This window comes from Salvelinus fontinalis, chromosome 3, assembly GCF_029448725.1.
Source record: "Salvelinus fontinalis isolate EN_2023a chromosome 3, ASM2944872v1, whole genome shotgun sequence".
Lineage (NCBI taxonomy): Eukaryota > Metazoa > Chordata > Actinopteri > Salmoniformes > Salmonidae > Salvelinus > Salvelinus fontinalis.
Window position 1 is genome coordinate 3,418,029 of NC_074667.1, and position 27,937 is coordinate 3,445,965.

A 27,937-nucleotide genomic window follows, 5' to 3' on the forward strand; every position below is an offset into this window, starting at 1 on the left:
CCATACATTCAACAATAACAATAAACATACAGTAGAGAATACAGTCTCTCTCTCTCTCTCTCTCTCTCTAAGAAACGTCAACTTTCAGAGTGAACAACAATAAAACTTTTAATTGACTTTGAAGTGTACACAAAAGTCAAGGTCTGAAATGTTTACTTATTGTGTAAGAGGATGACAATGCACCTGCCTGTTGTTCTGTGAACAAAAGGTCCAGGGGTTGATTCCAAAGTGGGACAGTGACTGGATTGAAATCGGAGGTAATATACTGAACCCAAAATAGAAACGCAACATGCAACAATTCCATAGATTTTACTGACTTACAGTTCATATGAGGAAATCAGTCAATTGAAATGAATTCATTAGGCCCTAATCTATAGATGTCACATGACCTGGGAATACAGATATGCATCTGTTGGTTATAGATACCTTAAACAAAATGGGCCTCGGGATCTCGTCGCATTATTTTCATGCATTCAAATTGCCATCGATAAAATACAATTGTGTTCATTGTCTGTAGCTTATGCCTGCCCCATACCATAACCCCACCGCCACTATGGGGCACTCTGTTCACAACGGTGACATCAACAAACTGCTCGTCCACACGACCCCGTACACCTGGTCTGCGGTTGTGAGGCCGGTTGGACATACTGCCAAATTCTCTAAAACCTCGTTGGAGGTGGCTTATGCTCGAGAAACTTCTCTGACAAAAGATCTGGTGGACTTTCCTGCAGTCAGCATGCCAATTGCACGATACCTCAAAACTTGAGACATCTGTGGCATTGTGTTGTGTGACAAAACTGCACATTTTAGAGTGTCCTTTTATTGTCTACATCACAAGGTGCAGCTGTGTAATTATCATGCTGTTTAATCAGTTTCTTGATATGCCACACTTGTCAGGTGGATGGATTATCTTGGCAGGAGAAATTCTCACTAACAGCGAAATAGTATTTTTGTGCCGATGGAACATTTCTGGGGATCTTTTATTTCAGCTCATGAAACATTGGACCAACACTTAATGTGTTGTATTTGTATTTTGTTCAGTGTGTATACATAGATATAACACTTGATATATTATATTAATAATAAGTGAGGAGAGATTAGTATTAATGTGAACCAAAACACGCTGGGAGTCACCATAACTATAATGTGCTAAACTGAACACCATACTTTTCTGTGACTTACTGGAAAGAAATGTAAGCTTTGCATTACCAAAGCTGTGATTCAGTGGTGCTGTAATGTCCTTAACTGGACACTGTAACCTCATTGGACTCACTTAGTTCCTTATAACTATTATCCCAACCAACCATAACACCATAACTTCACTTGACAGCTTGTCAATAAATTGGGGGAGGTTCCTAATCACACTGAGGCCAGACCAGGCCATAGGGAGTCCTAGACGGACCTCAGGCTTTGTTGCATCCTATTAGTTCTGGCTAGGTAATTAATTGATAAATCAGAAGAATGGGCACTTGCCTGACCTGCTTTGCCCGATGTAAATCACTTTGTGATTGGGAGGTAGCTAACATCAGCCGGTGGAAGTCAGCCAACTCTGACCTGGCTGCCTGTGTTGACATGGAGTCCCCCAGGGCTCAGTCTTCCTACCTCTGCTGATCTGGAGCATTTGTCAACTGCAGCCCAATCAATATATAATAATGATGCGTTGAAACGCAAAAAATATATATTATAAGTATCGTGCTGAGGGGATAGGAAAAAGAAGCTGTAACATAACACAGTAATACTGTATGTCCTTTGGATCAAAATCAAATCTAATTGTATTTATCACATGCTTCATAAACAGCAGGTGTAGACTAACAGTGAAATGCTTACTTACGGGCCCTTCCCAACAATGCAGAGAGAATAAAATAGAAAAATAATAATACATACACAATGAGTAACGATAACTTGGCTATATACACGGGGTACCAGTACCAAGTTGATGTGCAGATGTCTGAGGTAATTGAGGTAGATATGTACATCAATGAAAAGCCAACTGACATATATTCCTGAAGTGCTGATCTGTTGCACCCTCTACAACCACCGTGATTATTAGTATCTGACCCTACTGTTCATCTATGAACATTTGAACATCTTGGCCATGTTCTGTTATAATGGCCACCCCTCATAGCCTGGTACCTCTCTAGGTTTCTTCCTAGGTTTCAGCCTTTCTAGGGAGTTTTTCTTAGCCCCCGCGCTTCTACACCTGCATTGCTTGCTGTTTGGGGTTTTAGGCTGGGTTTCTGTACAGCACTTTATGACATCAGCTGATGTAAGAAGGGCTTTATAAATACATTTGATTGATATACAGTAGGTAGAGGTAAAGTGTTGATGTTGATCACATTCTGTATGTGATTTGTTATAGTGATTATGGCTATGAACGGCGTAGAGAAGGGAACTGTCTACCAGCGTTCTGGTTCAACCCAGCTGTTGTATCAAGGAGCTGCAGCCAAGGACAGAACTACCTCAACAGCACAGGGTGAGTTGCACATAAAGACACTATTTTGTAGCATTTCTATGTTGTCTATTCTAAGTGAAGGCAACCCTACTGTATATTTCTGCTCAATGAAAGGTCAAATATTTTTCCTTGAATGTTTTCCATTTCATTTTGTAAAACATTATGATGGTTATAATATGATCCATGTTAAAAAGCCTGAATAGGTATCTCACATTTCAAAGAGAAGTACAAAAACACATTAAAGCTTACAGTGGCTACAGTATCTCTCTGTATAGGTTAGCCAATGCTTTGTCATCTTCCAATCTTCCCACTGTAATGAAACACTGTCAGGGTGTCACATCTTCTGGCACGGCTCCTATTGTGAATGGTGATATTGGCTATTTAGGCCTGAGTCATTCACCAGACAGTTGATCTATACTGCGTGACATCGTGTACTTCAGAGAGCTTCAAAGCACTTTCAGGATTCCCAGGACACAGATTAGGACGTCTCAGGATGGCTAAGGTCTGAGGAGAACGGTACATCCTTCATTGATGCATTCGCTTCCCCAAGGTTAAAAGTCAAGTTTTGTCTGGAGTTAGTAAGCATGTTGGAGTTTTGCCAATGTGACCGACAACTACTGTACGTCTTGTGTGAGACATTAACTTTCAGGGTTAAAAGTAATATTTTAATTAGGGATTACTAAGCATTTTTAAGATTAGCCAAAGAATAGCAAGTCTTGTTCACTAGCTCAGTCACTTCCACAATCACTTTGAGGTTAAAAATACAATTTTTGCGATTTCTTGTCAAGTTTCATTGATGAACGTGACCAATGATGAAGCCATGACCTCAGTAAACCATACTAAACATGTACTAACTCATTCAAATGGCATCTTCTTAAGGTACCGAAAAGTGGTGTCCAACAACTGCATCAAGGGAGTCAAGGACATGTACACACCCAGGAAGCAGATGTGTCCCAACAGGGTTCCAAAAGGCCTTTCTCTCTCCACCAGAGAGGGCAAGCTTACCGCCGACCTGCACACCAACGTCACCTTCCTGGTGCATCTGGATGAGGTAGGACTGGGCCAAAAGCCAAAATGGCATCCTTTTTGTATATCATTGTTATGGGCATGTAGGACCCCAAATGGACGCCTTTGTATACATCACTGTTATGAGTTGCATTGATTTTCACTTTAAGCCATGAAATGAAAAATCAATGTGTTTTGTATTGCTATGCATGGTTGTAAAAGTAGTCCTAGCATGTGGTGTACAACTCACTCACTGTAGGCCTACGTTACTGAGTGAAATATGGATGTTTCCCATATGTTCAACATGGATGTTTCTCCAGACATACACCTACAATTATTTCCCTGTTGTATTATCCCATATACACCAACTGCTGAAAGTTTAATAGTAACTTGCAACACAATATCACCCACACACAGCTACAGGCCCCGAGCCGAGAGACGGAGTAAGAGCTAAAGACCTAAGAGAGAGATGCACCCCTGGAGACCCTGTTATAGAGTGCTAAACTCAGAGTAGCCTCCTTCTAGGGCCAGCGCCTTGCCTCGCTCCCCTCACTCCCAAGACACTGTTCAACCACCTCACATTAAATACAGGTGGAATAAGTGTGGTAGTGCTCTGCTCGATGCGGCGGTGCTTTCCCCCTGCACTGCAGCTAGGACGTAAGTGTCTCTCCCACGAGGTCTCTCAACGGGCCCAGCTGACATATTACAGTGTGATGAGTTGAGGAAATGAGGGTCTATTTCTTTCATTAAGAGAGGCATCCTCTGATAAGAGAGACATATGCCATGTGGTCAAACATTTTATGAAATGTATTTTATAAAAATTTCAGTCCAAAAAAATAATTAAAAACAACTATCACAGGAGACTAATGGAGGTGAAGAATCTTCATGGCGTCGGGTCTTATGCATTCAGAAAATCCTTCGCTCCTGTTGAATTCAGACTTTAATTTATATTCATGAAGCCCACGATGGTAGAATTTCTTGGGGTAAGCAAATGGGCCTAAATATTTAATTTGTGGTACTGCTGGGTAGTAAACATGGCGGTTCAGAAAAATGAAAATAAAGGAGGGAGGTGGAAGAAAGTTTGATGTTTTGAGAGAGGGATGAGATCAAAGTGTCACACGTCAAGTTTTCATATCACAAAGTGACCTTATCATGTGTACACCAACCAGATTTGCTGTACGTTAGCTATCTTATAGTATGTAATGTGTACACCAACCAGATTTACTGTACGTTAGCTACCTTATAGTATGTAACGTGTACACCAACCAGATTTACACAACATTAGTTGCATTATAGCATGTAATGTGTACACTGACATCACACTGTTTATACCATCCTTTGTGTGGTGACATTCACCTGAACAAGAGTCCTGTTCACAGTCCTACTGTGTTTGGACCTGAACTAACACAACCCCTTATCAACCAGCACTGCTGTCCAGAACATGACGCTTACCCTATTATGCATTTTGGATTTGGAGGCCCTCTGAGTCACACATGGAGCCACGGACACAAAGCTTGACATTTAGCCAGTAGGCCAGAATCAGTCTCATACAGATTTGCTAGCGATCCCAGGACACCTTGATAGAGAACTAGAAGTGTCCAGAGAATGTGAACAGAGGACACCAGCAAAATCCTGAATGACATGGACGCCATTACAGTTCCACACCTTTTCTTCCATTCTATTCTGCCTTTCTTAACTCGGCTTATTCATAGTTTATCATTTTCACTGTACAATGGCGTGAAATATACCCCCAGAAGCCTTCAATTGTTTTCATACTCTGTTGTCCTTGAAAAGAAACTAAACAGATAGTGAATAAGGAGAGAGAGACACACACACACACACACACACACACACACCTCATTAGTGGTAACAGGCAAACACACTGCTCTCACAGTAGGGCAGAATATAATGCAACCCCAATGTTGGGCTAGTGCTGACTGCTTGTGTCTGTGTGTGAATGTAGTCCAGCAGTCTGTTGACTAGTGTACCTGCCACCCTACTGTCTCTTGATTACTACACTGCTTCAACCTCCCTGTGGTTCTCTCTCTCCCCATCACACACACACACACACACACACACACACACACACACACACACACACACACACACACACCACAGGGACTCATGTCAGACTCAGGATGCACACTGGTGTAGAGGTGTCACAACACCATCTGTTGGACCTCTGACAGAAACAGACAATGGTGTCCTGCCTGTGCCCATGCATTCTACCTGAATGGTACTGTGGGTTTGAGGCATTGTATTGAACCCCATGTTTAAAAAAAAATAAAAATTAACTAGGCAAATCAGTTAAGAACAAAATCTTATTTATAGTGACGTCCTACCAGGGAATAGTGGTTTAACTGCCTTGTTCAGGGGCAGAATTACATAATTTTACTTTGTCAGCTCGGGATTCGATCCAGCAACATTTTGGTTACTGGCCCAACGCTCTAACCACTAGGCTACCTGCCACCACAAAACAATGAGATGTATTTAAGTCTAGAATAAAACAAAAGTACAAGCATCTAGCTGGGCTCTCAAATACAATGGAATTGTTATATATATTCTTTATTTATAATGATGAAATTTATCTTAATTTTTTTATTTTTGTCTTTATTTCTGTCTTTTCTGTCTTTCTTCATCTGTATTCCTTACTTTAGACTACTTGTTTTCCAGGGTGACTCAATGAGAACCAACATCCAACTGGATTTCGGAGATGGCACGGCAGTCTCCTACTCCAACCTGAGCTGGATCGAAGAGGGTATCAGACATGTTTACAAGACGGCTGGGATATTCCGTGTCTCGGCCTTGGCGGAAAACACCCTGGGATTTGATACTACATCGTTGTACCTTCATGTTACGTGTACGTCATCTCTATACATCTATTTTGTATCTATACATCTATTTTCTCCATCTATTTTGTCAGGAATATTTAACCTCTACCGAGCACCTACCCCGGGTCCGGGAGCACCCCCCACCCCCCCACACTGATTAGCATCGCTAGCATAGCGTCACAATTAAATAGTAGCATCTAAATATCATTAAATCACAAGTCCAAGACACCTAATGAAAGATACAGATCCTGTGAATAAAGCCACCATTTCAGATTTTTATAATGTTTTACAGGGAAGACACAATATGTAAATCTATTAGCTAAACACGTTAGCAAAAGACACAATTTTTTTACTCCAACAGTTTTGTCCTGCGTCAGTAGCTATCACTAATTCGACTAAATAAAAATATATATAGCCACTAACCAAGAAACAACTTCATAAGATGACAGTCTGATAACATATTTATGGTATAGCATAGTTTTTCTTTGAAAAATGTGCATTTTTCAGGTATAAATCACAGTTCTACATTGCAGCTGCAATCTGAAATAGTGCCGACGCAGCCAGAACAATTACAGAGACCAACGTCATATAACTAATTACTTGTCTTAAAACATTTCAGAAAAAATACACAGCGTACAGATATTGAAAGCCCAACATCTGGTGAATCCAAACAATATTTCAGATTTATTAAATGTTTTATAGCGAAAACAAAATGTAGCGCTAAATTAGCATAGCCACGCCAGCCAGAACCAGCTGGGCCCCCCCGACCAGTTCACATGCACGACAGATATATGAAATAACATCGTAAATTGGGTCTTACTATTGCTGATCTTTCATCAGAATGTTGATCAAGGTGTCCTTAGTCCTGATGAGTCGTTCAATCCATTCATAATGGCAACTTTCCCTCTTCATTTAGCATAGGTACTGGTCGACTGGCACGGTTCTGTCCAAAGTAAAAAAACTCACAGAACGGAACACGGCAAAACTCCCGAAAAAATTCAAATAATCTGATTAAACTATATTGAAAAAACATACATTAAGATGATATGGTCACATGTATCAAACAAACTTCGAGACGGAGATAGTTTTCATCCGTAACGGCAGCAAAACAGAAGACAATCGCACCTCCAAATCGCGCGATTCAGAGAACCGGAAGTTGTCGGTCACGCCAAAGAAATAGGTCTTATTTCACGTCAGTACAAGATAAACAAAAAATTTATCCTCTGACGTCCTCTTGACACCCAGAGGAAGACGAATGAAGTGTGTTTCGAGTCATAGGTGGCGTGACCATATATAGGCAGAGCGTTAAAGCGAGCATACACATCTTGCATTCTTCTTCTTGGTCAGGGAAAGTGCTGTCAAATGACTTCTGTTTCACTCAGAGACAAAATTGAAACGGTTTTAGAAACTATAGATTGTTTTCTATTCAATGGTATTAATTATATGCATATAGTAAGAGCAATAATTGAATAAGAGGCAGTTTAATCTGTAGAGGAAATTATGCTAATGCGAAAACAGCACCCCCTGTATTCAAGAAGTTAATTCAATTCCCGCCATCGAGGAATGAAGTACTTCTGGATTTAGTTTGTATTGTACCTGATAGATAATTGGTCAGATACTGCGACTTCGGCCATTGATTGGCCAGAGTGGTCGCTCACCTGGTGACCCAGGTCTGAATCAGTCCCTGATTGGAGGGGAATAATGGAAAACAACAGTGCTGTGGTTCTCAAGGATCATAATTGAATATCTCTGCCTCATATTTCTCTGTAAATGACCACCTTACTAAGTATACAGCAGTGTACAATGGAGCCAGTTAAATTACCAGAATGCTTTCAACATAGTACAGCACGTTGATGCTCTCTCTCTCTTCATCTTGTGATGAACAAGCCAGCCAAATGTCAAGTAAATAATAGTGACAAATATAACATGCTTATGTCTAAAAGGCTTCAAGAATTATCCAGCTCTTTGAGGTGCTGTGTTTGAATTGCCCCCTTGTCTCTTGATTTGAAAAGCGAGGCTTTCGTCAATTTGTGAAGGTGCCATTTAAATGTTGTCTCTGGTCGCCACGACACTTTCAATCAGTGTACTTTGATATTGTTGATGTCATTGATTCTGCTGGTGTTTTTCTCTCCATGGTTTGGTACAAATTATTATACGTACTTAAAAAAAAATACTTTTACCCTTTTTTCTCCCCAATTTCGTGATATCCAATTGGTAGTTACAGTCTTGTCTCATCGCTGCAACTCCAGTACGGACTCGGGAGAGGTAAAGGTGGTGAGCCATGCATTCTTCGAAATATGACCCTGCCAAGCCGCACTGTTTCTTGACACTCTTCTCACTTAACCTGGAAGCCATCCGCACCAATGTGTCGGAGGAAACAAAGTCCACCTGGCGATTGCAGTCAAATTGCAGGCGCCCAGTCTGCCACAAGGAGTCGCTAGAGTGCGATGGGACAAGGATATCCCGGTCAGTCAAACCTTCCCCTACCCCGAACGACTCTGTGCCAATTGTGCAGCACATCATGGGTCTCCCATGTCGTAGTGATGCATCAAGCACACATCACACACAAACATACACAGACACTAACACACACACACATACTGTACATACACTGCATGCATTTGAAAGCGAGGATAAAGATTAGTCTCAGTTAAAGATGATAAGAGTTAACAGAAGCCCAGGCGGAGACGTACCCGCCAGAATGCAGAGTCCCACCACTGTCAGCCGGAGTTTTACTGTTAAAATACCTTGTTTTATCTCTCTCCTACATGAACCTTCACCACTTAGATCACGGTAATGCCACGTACACCCACATCAGCTCCCATTGCGGTCTCAGCATGTCAGACCACAGTATTACTCACAAGGTATCACCTCAAAAACATGATAACACCTACGTGTTTTAAGTCGAGAATAAATCTTGTTCTTCAACTAAATTCCAACAAAACTACAAAAAATGATGATAGTTATGACATTTGTTGAGGACGATTTCATTCACCTTCCCTTTTCAGCTAAAGTAGTCTTATTGAGAAGAAGATCTCACACACTACCCCAGTGATAATGTTAAGTGATACTGGCAAGCGCGGTGTGGGAGATCTTCTTTTCTCTAATTCTTCATTTCAGAAGGTTTCTATTTATTTTTTCCCACACAGCTGTAAATATTATCTTTGCATGTGCCAGTGCTTTTCATATTTAAACAAAAAATTATCTAAAAATAATATTTTGATGTGCGAGTGAGTTTCATATTGTGTAGTAGGCAGTCTCAAGCAATGTCCATATAATTCCAATCATATATGGAGTCTGAATCATCCAATACGGAGTCTGAATCATCCAATACTGAGTCTGAATCATCCACTGCTGAGTCTGATTTATCCAATACTGACTCTCTATTATCCAATACTGAGTCTGAATCATCCAATACTGAATATGAATCATCCTCTGTGTTTGTATCAGGTCCTGTGGAACATGTCCAGTTGCTGGCTCCATTTGTGGCCATCAAGAACAAGGAAGTAAACCTAACAGCAGTGGTGTGGCCCATCCACTCCAGGACCGTCACCTACTTCTGGTGGCTGGGGAACAGCACTGAGGTAAACTAGACTTAAAACACTTGGTGTACAGGGAAGAGGGCCTATAACCTGAGCCCTGTGGGACTCCAGTGTTGTGTACAGTATTCAGTATATGTGGGGTACCAACTATATAACTTTAGTAGAGGTAAACTGACACTATTCAAAAGGGGTCTTGCCCTATAATGCCATATAGTGTACATGTACTGGTGGCTGGTGTCACTGTAACTAAATCAGAGGAGAGGCTTATTGTCATGGCTGGAACAGAATAAATGGAACAGCATCGAACACTTCAACAGCAAATGGAACACTTCAAAGACATGGTTTCCATTCCAGTTCCATTCCACTTCAGCCATTACTATGAGCTGTCCTCCCTTCAGTAGCCTCCACTGATGTATATATATATATATATGTATGGGTTAAACATGATGTCTATGGTATTACATACATTGACCTCTTCTATTGTTGAAGACGACAGTGATAGAGGCGGAGCAGTCTCTGATTTTGCATTTTGTTCAAACATCTTATTAGTGTGTCATGAGTTATGACCTTAGCTGCATTGGTTCTAGGTCTTATGGGGAGGATGTTTTTTGTAGGGTTTTACTCAAGTCAGAAGCTCCGACTACTCTTAGTGAGAAGTTGTTATCATCTGAAATGGGTTTGTTTCATGTTCTGGGGTTTTATGTAAGTGTTTTAGGTAAGGGATTATTACCTGATCAAAGTGTGATCATCCATTTTGTCCATGTTCCTTCTTCCTCCAGGCAGTGATCAGCTTAGACGGGAGCATCTCGTACACCTTCACCAGCGAGGGAATGAACACTGTTACAGTCCAAGTGTCTTCAGCCAACGCCATACTGCAAGACACCAAGACGATAGCAGTCCAAGGTAAGGATCAGGATCTCTCTCTCTCTCTCGCTCGGATCACCCTAATCAAATTATTCTGCTTGATGTAATGCTAATTAGCACATCTAGCAGGCATCTCACTTGGTATGCAACGTTTGAGGGTACTTTACATTTGAATATGTCAGGATATGCGAAAGGGGACATTTCCCCAATTATCTAAGAAATCACTTGTGCAAGCAATCAACTTCTCTTGTCAAACCATGAGCACATGCATACTGTACGCACACACACCAACATCTCTGTCAGCTTTCCAACCCATCAGAAGGCAGTTAGAGGAGGGACACAACCAGAACGAATGACAGTGGGGAATGAGGAGGATACCTTGAGAATAATGCACCTAGATCAGGGGCTGAATTAACAGTCTGTTTCTGTTTCTCCCCTGGGTCTCTCTCTCTTTCTGACAGAGTTCTTCAAATCTCTGCTTTTATCTTTCTCCCCTAATCTGGACGAGTACAACCCTGACGTCCCCGAGTGGAGACAGGATGTGGGGAGAGTCATTAAGAAGGCTCTGCTCCAAGTAAGTGTGAATTCCTTCCATCTCTCATTTTCTCCCTCTCTCTTGTCTCTTCCTATCCTCTCAGACGCTTTGGCATTCACCCTCAGGCTGCCCTATGATTCGTTATCACACAGGTGTGAGGGTCTCAGCTTCTTCTTCCCCCCTCGAGGCAGCTTGATGAGCACTAACAGAAGTTGGAGCAATGAAATGCGTTCTTCGGGAATTAGCCTGGAATGAAGGAGATCTAGGCATTACCGTGACATTGGATGTGCTTAGTATCTATGGAGGAGAGCTAGCGCTGATATGTCATATTTAATTGTGTTATTCTTCCACTTTGTGTGTTGGTTTAGGCCTTTAGTGTGAGACTTGTGGTCTCTCTGTGTTTTCACCTACTCCACAGTTGATTTGACATGAGAGGCGCCTCAGGCGAGCTAGTCTGAGAGCCAGTGGAGGGAGCTACTGTGATGGAGGACAGGGTGAGGCTTTGTGAGGGATAAAGTACACCTTATCAACTGGCATCCTGGGAGCCACATACTATGTTCACCGCAGTATAGTATAGCACCAGCCAATTGAATTGTGTTAAACAGAGGGGCACACCCACTTAACGTTATATATCTAGCGTGGGCTATTAATTGCTAGCCTCAATAGGGATTTACAGCAATAGGGTGTTACAGCACCACTTTTCATACAGAAGGTTTTGTTATACAACCTTTTAGGACCAACATACATTATATGGTATCTATTGAGTTTATGAACACTAGTCCATGTGTCATGTGCTCCTCCATATACAGTTTAATGCTAATTTAATCTTTCACTCTTTCTCTAAAAGAAAATCATATTAAGGCCTATTCGTCCATGTACTGCTGGAGTTGACAGCCTAGATATTGTGCAACAATCATCATGCAAAGTGTTATTAGAATTTTCACCTTCATTTATTTTTACATTTTCTGCGGTTCACGTTCAGTTCGCCCTCAAAATGAAACATATTCTGTTCTGTCAAAGTAAACAACTCCCCACAATTGTAACGGCGGTCCTCCTCCTCTTCGACCGAAAAGGAGGAGTATTGAGGGAACCAAGGCGCAGCGAAGTGAAATGACATTTTATTAACGAAAAAACACGAACTTGTATAAACTAACAAAACAACAAAACGGTGAAGACAGACCTATACGACGAACTTACATAAAACAAGAAGAACGCACGAATAGGACAATTAGACTACACAAACCGAACAAACCGTAACAGTCCCGTATGGTGCAAACAATTACACAGACACGGAAGACAATCACCCACAACGAACACTGTGACAACACCTACCTAAATATGACTCTTAATTAGAGGAACGCCAAACACCTGCCTCTAATTAAGAGCCATACCAGGCAACCCAAAACCAACACAGAAACAGAAAACATAGAATGCCCACCCAACCTCACGTCCTGACCAACTAACACACATAACAAACTAACATAAATAGGTCAGGAACGTGACATAACCCCCCCCATAAGGTGCGAACTCCGGGCGCACCAGCACAAAGTCTAGGGGAGGGTCTGGGTGGGCATCTGACCACGGTGGTGGCTCAGGCTCCGGGCGAGGTCCCCACCCCACCATAGTCAATCCCAACCTCCATCTACCCCTAAAAATGTCCACCCATATCCCACAAAATCCTCTTTGTAACATCCATGACAGGGACAGCACCGGGACAGAGGGATAAATCAAGACAGAGGGATAGATAAGAATAAAGAGGTAGATCAAGATAGAGAGGGAGATCATAATAGAGGGGCAACTCCGGACTGAAAGGCAGCTCCGGACAGAGAGACAGCTCTGGACTGAGGGTCAGTTCTGGGTATATAGCCCTTTCTGGCTGAAGGGCAGCTCATGGCTGACTGACGAATCTGGACGCTCATGGCAGGCTGACGGCTCTCGACGCTCATGGCAGGCTGACGGCTCTCGACGCTCATGGCTGGCTGACGGCTCTCGACGCTCATGGCAGGCTGACGGCTCTCGACGCTCATGGCAGGCTGACGGCTCTCGACGCTCATGGCAGGCTGACGGCTCTCGACGCTCATGGCTGGCTGACGGCTCTCGACGCTCATGGCTCTCTGACGGCTCTGGCTGCTCATGGCTCGCTGGCGGCTCTGGCAGATCCTGTCTGGTTGGCGGCTCTGGCAGATCCTGTCTGGTTGGCGGCTCTGGCAGATCCTGTCTGGTTGGCGGCTCTGGCAGATCCTGTCTGGTTGGCGGCTCTGGCAGATCCTGTCTGGTTGGCGGCTCTGGCAGATCCTGTCTGGTTGGCGGCTCTGGCAGATCCTGTCTGGTTGGCGGCTCTGGCAGATCATGTCTGGTTGGCGGCTCTGGCAGATCCTGTCTGACGGGCGGCTCTAGCGGCTCCTGTCTGGCGGGCGGCTCTAGCGGCTCCTGTCTGGCGGACGGCTCTAGCGGCTCATGGCAGACGGGCGGCTTTGCAGGCTCATGGCAGACGGGCGGCTTTGCAGGCTCATTGCAGACGGATGGCTCAGACGGCGCTGGGGAGACGGATGGCTCAGATGGCGCTGGGGAGACGGATGGCTCAGATGGCGCTGGGGAGACGGATGGCTCAGATGGCGCTGGGGAGACGGATGGCTCAGATGGCGCTGGTGAGACGGATGGCTCTGGCCGGATAAGGCGCACTGTGGACCTGGTGCGTGGTGCCGGAACTGGAGGCACCGGGCTAAGGATACGCACCTTCATACTAGTGCGGGGAGCAGGGACAGGGCACACTGTACTCTCAAAGCCCACTCTATACCTGGTGCGAGGTACCGGCACTGGTGACACCGGGCTGAGGACAAGCACATCAGGATTAGTAGGGGGAGAAGATACAGTGTGTACAGGGCTCTGGAGACGCACAGGAGGCTTAGTGCGTGGTGCCGGAACTGGAGGCACCGAACTGGATACACGCACTACAGAGAGAGTGCGTGGAGGAGGAACAGGGCTCAGGAGACGCACTGGTAGCCTAGTGCGTAGTGTAGGCACTGTAGGTACTAGGCTGGGGCGGGGAGGTGGCGCCGGAAATACCGGACCGTGGAGACATACTGGCACTCTTGAGCATTGAGCCTGCCCAACCTTACCTGGTTGAATGCTCCCGGTCGCCCGACCAGTGCGGGGAGGTGGAATAACCCGCACCGGCCTATGTAGGCGAACCGGGGAAACCGTGCGTAAGGCAGGTGCCATGTATGCCGGACCGAGGAGACGCACTGGAGACCAGACGCGTTGAGCCGGCCTCATGACACCTGGCTCAATACCCAATCTAGCCCTACCAGTGCGGGGAGGTGGAATAACCCGCACTGGGCTATGCACTCGTACAGGAGACACCGTGCGCTCTACTGCGTAACACGGCGCCTGCCCGTACTCCCGCTCTCCACGGTAAGCCTGGGAAGTGGGCGCAGGTCTTCTACCTGCCCTTGGCCCACTACCTCTTAGCCCCTCCCCAAGAAATTTTTGGGTGTTACTCACGGGCTTTTTGGGCTTCCGTGCCAGACGCGTTCCCTCATAACTCCGGTTCCTCTCTCCGGTAGCCTCTGCTCTCCTCAGTGCCTCCAGCTCTTCCCATGGGAGGCGATCCCTACCAGCCAGGATCTCCTCCCATGTGTAGCAACCTTTCCCGTCCAATATATCGTCCCAAGTCCATTCCTCCTTCTTTTCCTGTCCCTTACTCCGTTTACTCCGCTGCTTGGCTCTGGATTGGTGGGTGATTCTGTAACGGCGGTCCTCCTCCTCTTCGACCGAAAAGGAGGAGTATTGAGGGAACCAAGGCGCAGCGAAGTGAAATGACATTTTATTAACGAAAAAACACGAACTTGTATAAACTAACAAAACAACAAAACGGTGAAGACAGACCTATACGACGAACTTACATAAAACAAGAAGAACGCACGAATAGGACAATTAGACTAGACAAACCGAACAAACCGTAACAGTCCCGTATGGTGCAAACAATTACACAGACACGGAAGACAATCACCCACAACGAACACTGTGACAACGCCTACCTAAATATGACTCTTAATTAGAGGAACGCCAAACACCTGCCTCTAATTAAGAGCCATACCAGGCAACCCAAAACCAACACAGAAACAGAAAACATAGAATGCCCACCCAACCTCACGTCCTGACCAACTAACACACATAACAAACTAACATAAATAGGTCAGGAACGTGACAAGAATAAAGCCAAGATGAGAAGGTTCAGCAAAATTGCAATTAAACGACTGTACTTGACTTCACAGAATAAAATGATAGTTATAGGTGAATCATCATAACATATTTAGAACAACATTGTTGGAAATAATGCACTATGGACAGAGTTATGAAGATAGAATAACCCAGTATTGTCAAGTTCACGACGAATGAAAAACAGAATCCACGTCATGTTGTGCTACAATAGTAATTAGTAATCAACCGCTGTTTCATCTTATTTATTTAGCTTTGCATACAGTACGATTGCGAGGAAGCCGCTCCAAAAGTGTTTGCTGTTAAAATATTAAAGCGACAAGATACAGTCTTTAAAATGTGGGTTTTCAGCCAAATTTGTGCATGGACAATGTTCCCTCCAAAACACTCACTCATCTGACTCAGTCTGACTCACCTACTCTCCTCCCTTAACCCAGATCAGATTTTTCACTCCAGCCAATGAGTTTTGGGGGCACAAAATGCCAGCGCTACCCAAGCACACAGAGCCAGAAGGCTTTTTAGAGTAATGAGTGATCGCAAAAAGAACAAATATGGTCTGAGTGTATTGATTTTTACAGGTGCTATTGCATCCTATCCTCTTCCATCTCCCATTCCCTCTCCCATTCCATACCTCTTTCCCCTCATTGCAAGTCATTCCTTTGCTCTATATTTGTCCACTCATTTTCTACTCAAGTGGTGATTTTTTTAGGCTTGATAATTGATGTGCTTCAAGTGTATGTGACTCGCCGACTACGCCAATCCATTGTCCGCCAGTAGCCAAATAGAGAACCCCTAAAAACATTAGTGGCTTTTTAAATGGACACTGATTTCTGGTTGGAACCCTGGGCCTTGATGGTAATCTAAAGTGGATAAAGGACATTATAAAGAAAAACACTTAGTAGTAGCTATTTTGAAGTCATGGAAAAACTGTTGTTTTGCAAGACATACTCTTCCCATCAAGAAAGAAATAGACTTTTGCAAAAACCTAGAGGTTGAGTTTGGATTGAAAAAGGTTCAACACTTTATTTGACACCTAGCCTTAAAATAACGCAATATGTCACAACAGTTTATGACAAGTTGTTTTAGCTTTTATGACATGATCATGATATGTCACAGTCATAGACATGTCATAGTTTGTCATAAAAGCTAAAACTACTTGTCATAAACTGTTGTGACATATTGCGTTATTGTAAGGCTGGTTATGACATCTACATAAGAGTGTCAAAACCCACAGAACCTACCATACAAAGCAAACCATTCTATTACACCGTAGCCTACTTGTAAACAGTGTCTTTATGTTATATTACATTGTCTAAAATTGACCAAATTAAATTGCCCACACATTGATGTCAGACATGTACCTACCCCAATGCACGGATGCTCTTGACTGGGATGAATGCAGGAGCAGATTTCAGAAGTAGGCCAAGACACCCTCTTTGTGACTGATGACTGACATACGTGATGTACGTGTACGTGATATGCCTATCTGGCTTTATGTGATTATGATGGTCATAATGCTTCTTGACTGTCATAAAGTGCATTTTCTTAGTCCAAGTAAAGTGACAAAGGATGGTCATAATGCTTCTTGACAGTGTCATAAAGTGTATTTTCTTAGTCTAGGTAGAGTAACACAGGATGTGTAATGTGTATTTTCCATAAGTTATTCAAAATATGAGGATAAAAATACATGATAGTAAAGAATTCAGCACAACAACAACATCAAAGGATTTAACCTTTCACGCCTCACTACCCCGGGTCCGGGTGCACCCTCCCCCCCCCCCCCCCCCCCCCTACACTGAGTAGCATCGCTAGCATAGCGTCACAATTAAATAGTAACATCTAAATATCATTAAATCACAAGTCCAAGACACCTAATGAAAGATACAGATCTTGTGAATAAAGCCACCATTTCAGATTTTTAAAATGTCTTACAGGGAAGACAAAATATGTAAATCTATTAGCTAACCATGTTAGCAAAAGACACCATTTTACTTTGTCCACCATTTTTTCTCTCCACCAGTAGCTATCACCAAGTCGGCCAAATAAAGATATTGATAGCCACTAACCAAGAAAAAACCTAATCAGATGACAGTCTGATAACATATTTATGGTATAGGATAGGTTTTGTTAGAAAAATGTGCATATTTCAGGTATAAATCATAGTTTACAATTGCACCCACCATCACAACTCGACTAGAAAAAATACAGAGCAACGTGTATTACCTAATTACTAATCATAAAACATTTCGTAAAAATACACAGCGTACACTAATTGAAAGACACAGATCCTGTGAATCCAGACAATATTTCAGATTTTCTAAGTGTCTTACAGCGAAAACACAATAAATCGTTATATTAGCATACCACATGTGCAAACGTTACCCGAGCATTGATTCAAGCCAAAGAGAGCGATAACGTAATCATCGCCAAAATATATTAATTTTTTCACTAACCTTCTCAGAATTCTTCCGATGACACTCCTGTAACATCATATTACAACATACATATAGAGTTTGTTCGAAAATGTGCATACTTAGCCACCAAAATCATGGTTAGACAATGAGAAAAGTAGCCCAGCTGGTCAGAAAATGTCGTGCGCCATATTAGACAGTGATCTAGTCTTATACATAAATACTCATAAACTTGACTAAAAAATACAGGGTGGGCAGCGATTGATAGACAATTTAATTCTTAATACAATCGCTGAATTACATTTTTTAAATTATCCTTACTTTTCAATACAGGTTGCGCCAAGCGAAGCTATAACAAACAAAATGGCGGCATAAGCGTTTAACATTTTTCGACAGAAACACGATTTATCATAATAAATTGTTCTTACTATGAGCTGTTCTTCCATCAGAATCTTGGGCAATGAATCCTTTCTTGGGTCTAATCGTCTTTTGGTCGAAAGCTGTCCTCTTGCCATGTGGAAATGCCCACTAACATTCGGCATGAACTGGAAACGTGCCCAGCGGTTCAAAGTGTCTCAGAAAGAAATCCCTCAAAATCGCACTAAACTGATAGAAATTGCTATAAAACGGTTCAAATTAACTACCTTATGATGCTGTTAACACCTATAACGAGTAAAAACATGACCGGAGAAATATTACTGGCTAAACAACAGGTTGGAAGGAGGCGAGTCCGACGTCCTTCGTGCGTCAGGCGCAGGCAGCGAAAGGACGCTACTTCCACCTTGTGCTGTTTTATACAGGCCCTGATTGTGCAATCGACTCCATTCAAAGCGTCATCACGTACTGACATCCAGGGGAAGACGTAAGAAGTGTCTGTTTCTCCATAGCATTTACATGGACCTTTAAACCGACCCCAGATCAGGGGCCAAGATGTCTGAAATCTGACTCCCTGTCATGAAAGGTGCTGTAGATGGAGTTCTGTTTCACTCAGAGACAAAATTCCAACGGCTATAGAAACTAGAGAGTGTTTTCTATCCAATAATAATAATAATAATATGCATATTGTCCGAGCAAGAATTGAGTACTAGGCAGTTTAATCTGTAGAGCAAATTATGCTAATGCGAAACAGCACCCCCTATATTGACAAGAAGTTAACTCTAAATTGTTTCATTTATTTTTTGTTTTTTCCCTGCCAAGAAGCTTCCTTTCTCCATTTTTCCACTGGGCTTCCCTTCCTGCTTCTCTTCTTCCAACGTATGAGGCTCGCACTGCAGTTAACAGTTTGAATGTCTCCCCCTAGTTGTAGTGCTACATATACATGTATATTATGTTGTGAACAAACAAACTTTGATTCCAAAATCTGGAACATTTTTGTTGTTGTAAGGGCAATAATATAAGCCAGATAGGCCTATTACATACATATGCACCAGTCATAAGTTCCAAAGAGGGTGTTTTGTCCTTGTCCTGCATTGATCCCAGTCATCAGTGACAGAGCATTGGGCTAGGCACATGTCTGACATCATTGTGTGTACAATTACAATGGTAATAAAATGGACAATTTAAGAAATGTTATATAACATACTATTTACAAGTAGAATGGGTGGGTCTGCCTTGTGTGGTAGTTTTTTGTGCGCTTTAACACTCTACATAGACGTCATAACCAGACATAAAATACTGTAATATACAATACCAGTCAAAAATTTGGACACAGTTTTTATTTCTTTTGACTATTTTCTACATTGTAGAATGATAGTGAAGACATCAAAACTATGAAATAGCACATATGGAATCATGTTGTAACCAAAAAAGTGTTAAACAAATCAAAATATATTTGAGATTTTTCAAAGTAGCCACCCTTTGCCTTGATGACAGGGCTATCTTCTGTACACCACACCTCCCTTGGCACAACAAAACGGATTGGCTCGAACGCATTAGGAAGGAAATAAATTCCACAAATTAACTTTTAACCAGGCACACCTGTTAATTGAAATGCATTCCATGTGACTACCTCATGATGCTGGTTGAGAGATTGCCAAAAGTGTGCAAAGCTGTCATCAATGCAAAGGGTGGCTACTTTGAAGCATCTAAAATCTAAAATATACTTTGATTTGTTTAACACTTTTTTGGTTACTACATGATTCCATATGTGTTATTTCATATTGTTGATGTCTTCACTATTGTTCTACAATGAAAAACCCTTGAATGAGTAGGTGTGTTCAAACATTTTACTGGTACTGTGTGTCACAACACATCTAAATATATCTGTCATAACAGTGCTATGACAATGTTATGACAGGTTATGTTGACTGTTATGACATATGGTTAAAAGCGCGTCAGAACGTGTTATGATGCTAGGTGTCAAATAAAATGTTACCAAAAAAAGAAAATAGTATTTATGCTGACTTGTCATCTATTGGTTTGGTGACATATAGTAGCATTGTTTACATGGAGGTTGTATTGGTTATTAACACATGTTGGTCATGCCCAAATCGTTTTCATTGTCACCTACCTCTCCTTTGGTTTCAAACTTGTTAAATATGTGTATAATCTATGGGCAGTCATTTGGACTGTAGACTAAGAATACCATACAAGTATGAACATATTGCAACAGTATTGTTCATTGTCAACAGGTGTCAGACTTTCCAGAGGATCAGCTATTGGTTGCAGTGTTTCCAGGTGTGCCAACGGCCGCTGAGCTCTTCCTGTTACCACACAAGAACCAATCAGAGGGCAGGAAAAAGAGCGAGGAGGAGCTAGAGCAGGTATGGGAGTTAGATTGGACAATGACATTTTGAGTGTCATTGTAATTCTGTCATGGCATGTATGACAAATTGTTTCCAATCCTTCACGCCAATTCACACAATAGGATAAATGCATTGTCATGGCTGAAATGACACACACATGCAGACATTCATTTTATACGCCTAGTCCGACAATTGATACAACTGAACCAATGTGTTGGGTGTCATGACGAAACAGCAAATACTATTTAATTATGCATTGTGTGCGAATTGAAAGAGCTGAAAAGTGTGAGAATTATTTGACTAAATGATGCTTCTTTCATCTCCTTCAACAGATCTCTGAGATACTTGCCAGCGCTCTGAACCAGAATCTGGTGGAGTTTGAGCTAAAGCCAGGAGCAAGAGTCATCGTTTACATCACACAGCTAACGTTGGGTAAGGAAAGAAGTTAGTATCAAGATAATTACATATATTAACTGTACGTACTTGCATGAGAAATCATTATTTTCTCTACACAATCCTGTTTTTCAGCTGTGTTTGTTTCTTTCTGTGATGTCGTAAATGCAATGTCATTTCCTGGAGTTAGCGTCTTCATATTTGTATAGCATAAACCAAACACATTTTTTGGGATCTGTATTTAACGTGCGTTATATGTTTGTCACCATCTTGGGTGTATGAAGATTGGAGGAGAGCGTGGGAGGAAAGGTAGAATGGATTTTAATTTAAGTGGAACTCCTTGAGACAATTGATATTTTATATCTGCCATCAAGACGCCCGACATCTGTTCACTGTCTTTAACAGCCATCCAACCACAGAATTAGTGTTGCACTGACTATAATTCTGTTGGTTATTTAGCCCTTAAGAAATGGACAAAAAAAGATATGTTTGGTTCACAATGCATGCAAAAATCGTAATCGCCTAACAATAATCAACAACATTACCCCAGTTTGAGTGTTGGCTCAAAATGAGACAAACAAATAACTACTCTTGGCTGAAATTAAAATGCTTTACCAGCATCCACCCAAAAACAACACAAAATCTCCTCCACAATGGAAAAAGATTCTCAGTTGAGAGTATTGAATGGATACAGAGCAGTAGTCCAGCCTTCTACTACAGTATATACTCATACAACACCATACTTACTACAGCAGCTGGGTCCACATGGAAGAGTTGAGGGTTAAAGTTGGAAGTGCCCTTAAGGAAAGTCCACATGATTTCACATGTGGAAAATCACATAATTTCACATAAAATGTAACTTTTTGGAACTCTTCACATGTTTTTTTTCTGTAAGGGTGGAGGTGGGGGTTGGAGAGAGGATTGCCAGGTTTGACAGGTCTAATAGTACATATTTTGAAGGTTCTATTAGCCACATAATCCCAGTGAGAACACGTAGCCTTGAGCTGGCAGTCTGTGGCTTAAAGGACTAGGTATTCACAAGCAGGTCTGCGGGTGCTGGACCGTAAAATGTGTGTGTGTGTGTGTGTGTGTGTCAAGGGTGTGTAATACCACAGGGAGGTGTTAAATAGTATAATCAGCACCATATACTTCCAGTTTATTACACAGTAAGTGTTGCTGTGTTGCACTTCATTTGTGACAGGTGTCGTTGTAAAAGGCTTGTTTTAACCATCATTTAGCATTTACATCTGAATATAAATGCTGCTATGCTTGTTTAAAGCCAATGCCTTTTAGTTGGATAAAAGGCAACCGTTGAGAAATAGTAATTACACGCAATCCCAGCCTTTTAAATTTGGGATATTAAAAATGCACTATCATTGCCTTGGATCGACCCATTATACAAAGCCGGATTTATTTACTTGAATCGAGAAATTGATTCAAGTAAAGCATATGCATTGACTGTATGTAGCCCTACTGTAGCAGACTATTTTGATGCAAAATATCTCAACTGTACTCCATGGTTGTTATTAGTGATACAATACTATACAGTATAGGATCAATATTGGCAATGAAGCAAGTAAATCTCCAAGGCATTCCCAGATTAGCCTTTATTGTGTTGCTATGTTCTTGTTATGTTTAACGTTCATCTTCCTCTACTCTCTGTTACAGCACCCTTGGTGGATTCCATCCCGAGACACAGCAGTTCAGCCATGCTGATGCTCCTATCAGTAGTATTCCTGGGTTTAGCAGTGTTTCTCATCTACAAATTCAAGAGGTACGTACAGTACTTTATGATTATATCTTTGAACACTATATGGCAGCACTGCTCGAATAAGCTGCTATCACCATTAATAATGCATAGATCGGTAGGGCCGGCATCAACCAACAATGAACTAAAGACGTTCCTTTGAAGTAACTTTTCAAATGTCCTTTATACTGTAGATGTAGTGAACAGATTTAGAGTCATTTGGATGCATGAGGAACACATGTGAATTGGTGATGTTGTGTTAAGAAAACTAGCATTCAATTGCTTAATATGCTGTTGCCATACTTTGGCTGTTAGTAGCTGAATTATTAAAAAGATGTTTATCTATAAGTCTGCTGAAAACGCATCAATTATGGATATGGAAATTCCTGCATTAATCTGAAGAAGAAACGGATTTATTGAAATGTCAAGCAAAACAATTAAGTAACACAATTACTTGTAATTGAAGAAACAGATTTATTGAAATGTCAAGCTAAACAATTAAGTAACACAATTACTTGTAATTAGATTATGCAAAATGTATAATGCATCAGGATTACAGTTTTATATCACTACATTGATGTCATATGGGGATTTACTGATGTATAGATTAATATTTTCTTAGTTAGATATCTAGTGGCTTCATGATAATAGGGGGATTAATATAGTTTTGTCAACATACCAACTCTGAACAAAAAGTTAATATACATCTTTGAGAAATGCTGCCAATGGGACGGACCATCATTGAATAGTCATTCCCTATTTTAACATGGCTATTGTCTGTCTACATTTAACAATCTGCAGAAAAATCCCCTGGATGAACATATACGCGGAGGTGAATCAGGAGAAAGAGCAGGAGATGATCGGTTCGGTCAGCCAGAGCGACAGCACGCCTAAGACCACCCTCAGTGAGTTCTCTACGCCCAAAGAAGTCACGGAGAAGGAGATGGACGCCAGAGTTAAACGTAAGATACATACATAGACCGATACATCCTTTTTGAATTGCAAATTGCTAATTTGGTGACTTTGAACTTCCAACAATATTACACATACTTTGTCCAAATTCATTTTATTGGACTAAAACCATATGGGTCATATCTCCATGAATAACAATGTTGACCTTTGACCTGCAGTGTATACACTACATTGTTTCTTTACATGAAATCAACTGGTAGGAAAAAGGAGGAGTAGTGTATCTTCAGAAGAAAACAAGGAACAAACAAACCAATGGGTCAGCCACTAATATCCAACACATGAAACAACAGCTTAAGAGCTTTTGATAAGACATTGTAATGAAACCCCAGTAATTAACAGGCGGTATCACTGTCAAAGTAGTTATTTGTTTCACTGACACCAAAGCCTCTAATAACCAGTGGACTAACACACGTTGTTCTTATGTTGAATTCTTTCTCTCTACCCCAGGGCGAATTGGAAATGCCTGCGAGAGCACAAGGGAGATTCCTAACTGTACTAGCGTGTAAAGCCGAGGAAGGAATGCAACAAATGTGTACAGACTTAAAGTATTGCCATTTTGAGGGTTCGCTCTATTCTGGTTTCTTTTGTAATTTCTCAAACACAACCCCAATGTTAATAGTTTTCTAAGGACCTCATTTATACTGAAGTGCATGGGTGTCTTGTTTGATAGCATCTATGCTGCAAATTTGAAATCAATCCACTAAATAAGACACGTTTTAATAACAAGTATAAGCTACATAGGCCTACTGTAGCACAATTTGGATTATAAAGAAAGGTTTAATTTTCAGTCCGTAATTGTCTTATTTCATGGACTTTTCTCAAAGCCTTTATCAAAACCTATGAAGAGAGTTATGTACATTTCTCAACGTTTTAGTTTTCATGAGGTCTAAGAGTTTTTGTCTGTATGAGCCATCATGTCTAGGTCTCCGATCTAACAGGGAATATTATTGAAATTGTACCATATTATCTTTAGATATCCGTTATCGCTCTGTATATAATATATGTATATTTACTTTCCACAAGCTTGTATTAAAAGTACAATGCCGAACACAGGAGATCTAGTCATGGCCTGTTATCAGTTCTTAAAAGTGTGTTAAAAAGCAAGATGTTACTGATAGAAAGAGTCCAACTTTGTTTTTAATGAGGTCCTTGACTTGTGCATGTTACTATTAAGGACGAGATGTATGTGTTGTAGATAAGCAAGTGTTGTAAATAGTTATTTTCTATTAATTAAAAGAGCTCAGTCATTTTTAAATACAGTATGTATACAGACTCGCATATTCTTCATTTAGTTAATTTATGGCTATACAATGTATCTGTCTTGTACAAAGGGTTTAACTGTTAAGATGGACAAAATTTTCTAAATATTAAACCAGGAAAACGCAACGCCACCCCTGCTTGAAACAAAATAAAACACATAATTGATGGTCATCTTTACCTGCATCTCAACAGTTAAACTCTTTGTAACAGACAACTCTTGACATAAACATCATGGGATTATTTCTATTGTTTGCCCTTTGAAAGTAACGAGAAAAGTGGAATCAACCATTTATGATCCGTGGATATAATTTGTGTCTGACTCATCAAGAGGATCCCACATTGTTGTGCATGTCAGTTGTTACTCCTGATGAGTATATTGTTTAAGGCCCATCAGCGTGACAAGGACAAGTAGCTTCGGGGTATTTTGCAGTGATATGGTTTATCATGTCCTTTGCTGGCATCTATTCATAGAGTGTTCTATCTCTGTAAAGCATGTCAACTCTCATAGAGTTTCAAGATAATCTCCTCAAACATTATCTCCATACAAGAAGGGAACAGAACAACTTTGTGTTGACTTTCCACTCGTCTGATGAGGTGTCTAGAGTAAAAACTACACAAGACAATGATTTTAAACCACCATCTCCTCCATATGAGTCTTATCAAATCATCCCACTATCAACACATTTCATCAGCTTCATTTAGAAGTTAGAAACCAACTGTTGAGTCAAGTTCCACCACTTGAATTCCCTTACGTGGTGAAATACACACAATAGTGTACATGCTGTCTAGTAGCTAGTTTCCTCCACTACACTGCTGTACAATGCAGTCCTCTGAAAGCTGTCACTAGCAGGAGTAGCAGGAGATCCAGTCACGCACAGGTCCCTGGCAGCAGGTGTAGCCAGTCTGGCGGTAAGCGGAGATGGGTGGTTGATTAAGCACCGAATTCACCATGCCGAGCTATCCCACAATGCCGTGCCTGGAGTCGGCATGTGATGACACAGGAAAGTGAGATGAGAGAAGGGCGGGAATGTTTAGAGAATGTTGGACAAGGAAAGTGATTCCCATGATCGTGTTTACAAGTGTGTTCAGTAGTAAAGGAAAGAGGCGGAGCTTCTGTATCTATAGTCCCGTGTTACATTGTAACAAGCATGGTGTTACATTCTAATAAGAGTGTTATAGCAGTTGTCATAGCAAACTGTTGCTGTAGCGACATGCTAACGTTGTTTTGATTTATCAAACTCCATCCACAGAGGCATTCTTCCACACAGGACATAACAATGCAACAAATTGTTTTGTTGAACGTACGATAATTGCATCATCCTCACTCATCTGACTGTCCCTATTTTGTTTGTTGTTGACAACTCATTTTAATGTTCTCAATGTCACGTCGGCTTTGTTCAAATACTTATTAAAAAGAAAGATGATTAACGTCGTGACAGATAACGGGAACATTGAAGTGTTTTTTCTTTGTGTCATCTCTGCCACCACCAGTTCCTAAGGTGACTCTTCCAGTTCCTCCACTGGCAGACAAAGATGAACTAGCTGAGCTAAAAGGTCACTCAGAGTTCATCCACATGTATAATTCCTTTTATTTCCCCTGAATTTCTTCGGAAAGACTTTCCTTTGACACGTAAGGCCATTAGAACGGTGGATTACAACCATTCATCCCATGAGCCTCGAAGCTCCTTTCACCCTATGAGCGGGAAACACGCGTTGGCATTTCAGCCTTGGTTGTCGATCATTCAACGGTGCTGTTCTTCAGACATCCCTCAGAGGCAAGACCTGTTTATATTTGTCTGTACTGCTGCAGGTTTTGTAGGGAAAGTAGTTGGGTTGTGTTACATTTGTTACAGTTTGTCTGCTTATTTATTGGTGTAGATATTTTATCCTGCAACGTTCGTTTGAACAGTTTTCTCTTGTGTTCGTTGCTTTACATCAGATTCTATTGAGCTGGTTTGATTATTTTTTTGGTGCAAATGTTGAATAAGATGATCTGTGAAATCTGAAAGGGATACAAGATTGTGGGAAAGGGAAATTAAGAAATCTTAGTGTACATAGACGCATTAATGAGGTCAGTGGAATTTGTCTACATTTAGGCTATTGTTTCTATGTGTATTTCACACTATGTTGAGGTAAAAACCGGAGTATAATGCTTGTATGGATGTCATCGTGACCAATCAACGGCATTACAGTTAAAAACGACTTTGACTACCACCACAGAGTTCTGTATGCTAGCTATGCTACCAGCTTATACGGACAGGAGTTAGCATTTAGCAGTCACTTCTTCAAACCTGAAAAGGGAGAACTTCTAAAATGTTATGCAGCCAAAACAGCAAAACATACGCAAATCACACTATAGTAACCACTTAGTGGGCCTGTTACAGTATATCAATCATGATGGATTTGACAACTCTCTACTTTGTTAGATCAGATTTGTTGAATGTGCGCTACTCCCCACGGTCTGTGTTCCATTGACCTCTTTACCACATGTATTATGATTCTAAGGGCAGACCATTGTAATACTCTTCATTGCACAAATGCATGCATCATCAGTACTGTTCTGTTTCATCTTTATTTCAATATTTCTACTGTTAAGAAACTGTCATTTTGAAATTGTTTCAAATAAATGTATTTTTCTACATCAAAGCAATTCTCTCTGTGTAATGGAATTCTTTCAACTCTGCGAAGGGTAATAGTAGGTGATCTGCACTGCATAATAAACTGACTTTCTTATTGCTATATCCCACACGTTACTGTGTGTGTTAGTGTGTGTGTGTCTGCATGTGTATTTCGATCCTCTGTTTCTCTCACTCTCTCTCTTTCACACACTTGCTGTCTCGACCTCTGAGCGCTCGGCTATGAAAAGCCAACTGACATTTACTCCTAAGGTGCTGAGCGGTTGCACCCTCTATAACCGCTGTTTATATTATTTGACCCTGCTGGTCATCTATGAACACTTG

The 27,937-nt window shown here is 41.4% G+C and overlaps 1 protein-coding gene across 1 annotated transcript in view; it reads left to right on the forward strand.

Moving 5' to 3' along the window:
* Positions 1-27,627, forward strand: part of LOC129836217 (VPS10 domain-containing receptor SorCS3-like) — a 251,858-nt gene extending 224,231 nt beyond the window's left edge. Inside the window, exons 16-26 of the mRNA XM_055902085.1 lie at positions 2,360-2,473; positions 3,332-3,503; positions 6,131-6,317; positions 9,739-9,872; positions 10,610-10,733; positions 11,156-11,268; positions 20,492-20,623; positions 20,938-21,037; positions 22,667-22,772; positions 23,547-23,707; positions 24,165-27,627. Of these exons, the coding sequence (XP_055758060.1) occupies positions 2,360-2,473; positions 3,332-3,503; positions 6,131-6,317; positions 9,739-9,872; positions 10,610-10,733; positions 11,156-11,268; positions 20,492-20,623; positions 20,938-21,037; positions 22,667-22,772; positions 23,547-23,707; positions 24,165-24,223 (1,402 nt within the window). The 3' untranslated portion in view covers positions 24,224-27,627. The remainder of the gene's footprint in view (positions 1-2,359; positions 2,474-3,331; positions 3,504-6,130; positions 6,318-9,738; positions 9,873-10,609; positions 10,734-11,155; positions 11,269-20,491; positions 20,624-20,937; positions 21,038-22,666; positions 22,773-23,546; positions 23,708-24,164) is intronic.
* Positions 27,628-27,937: the final 310 nt, after the last annotated feature.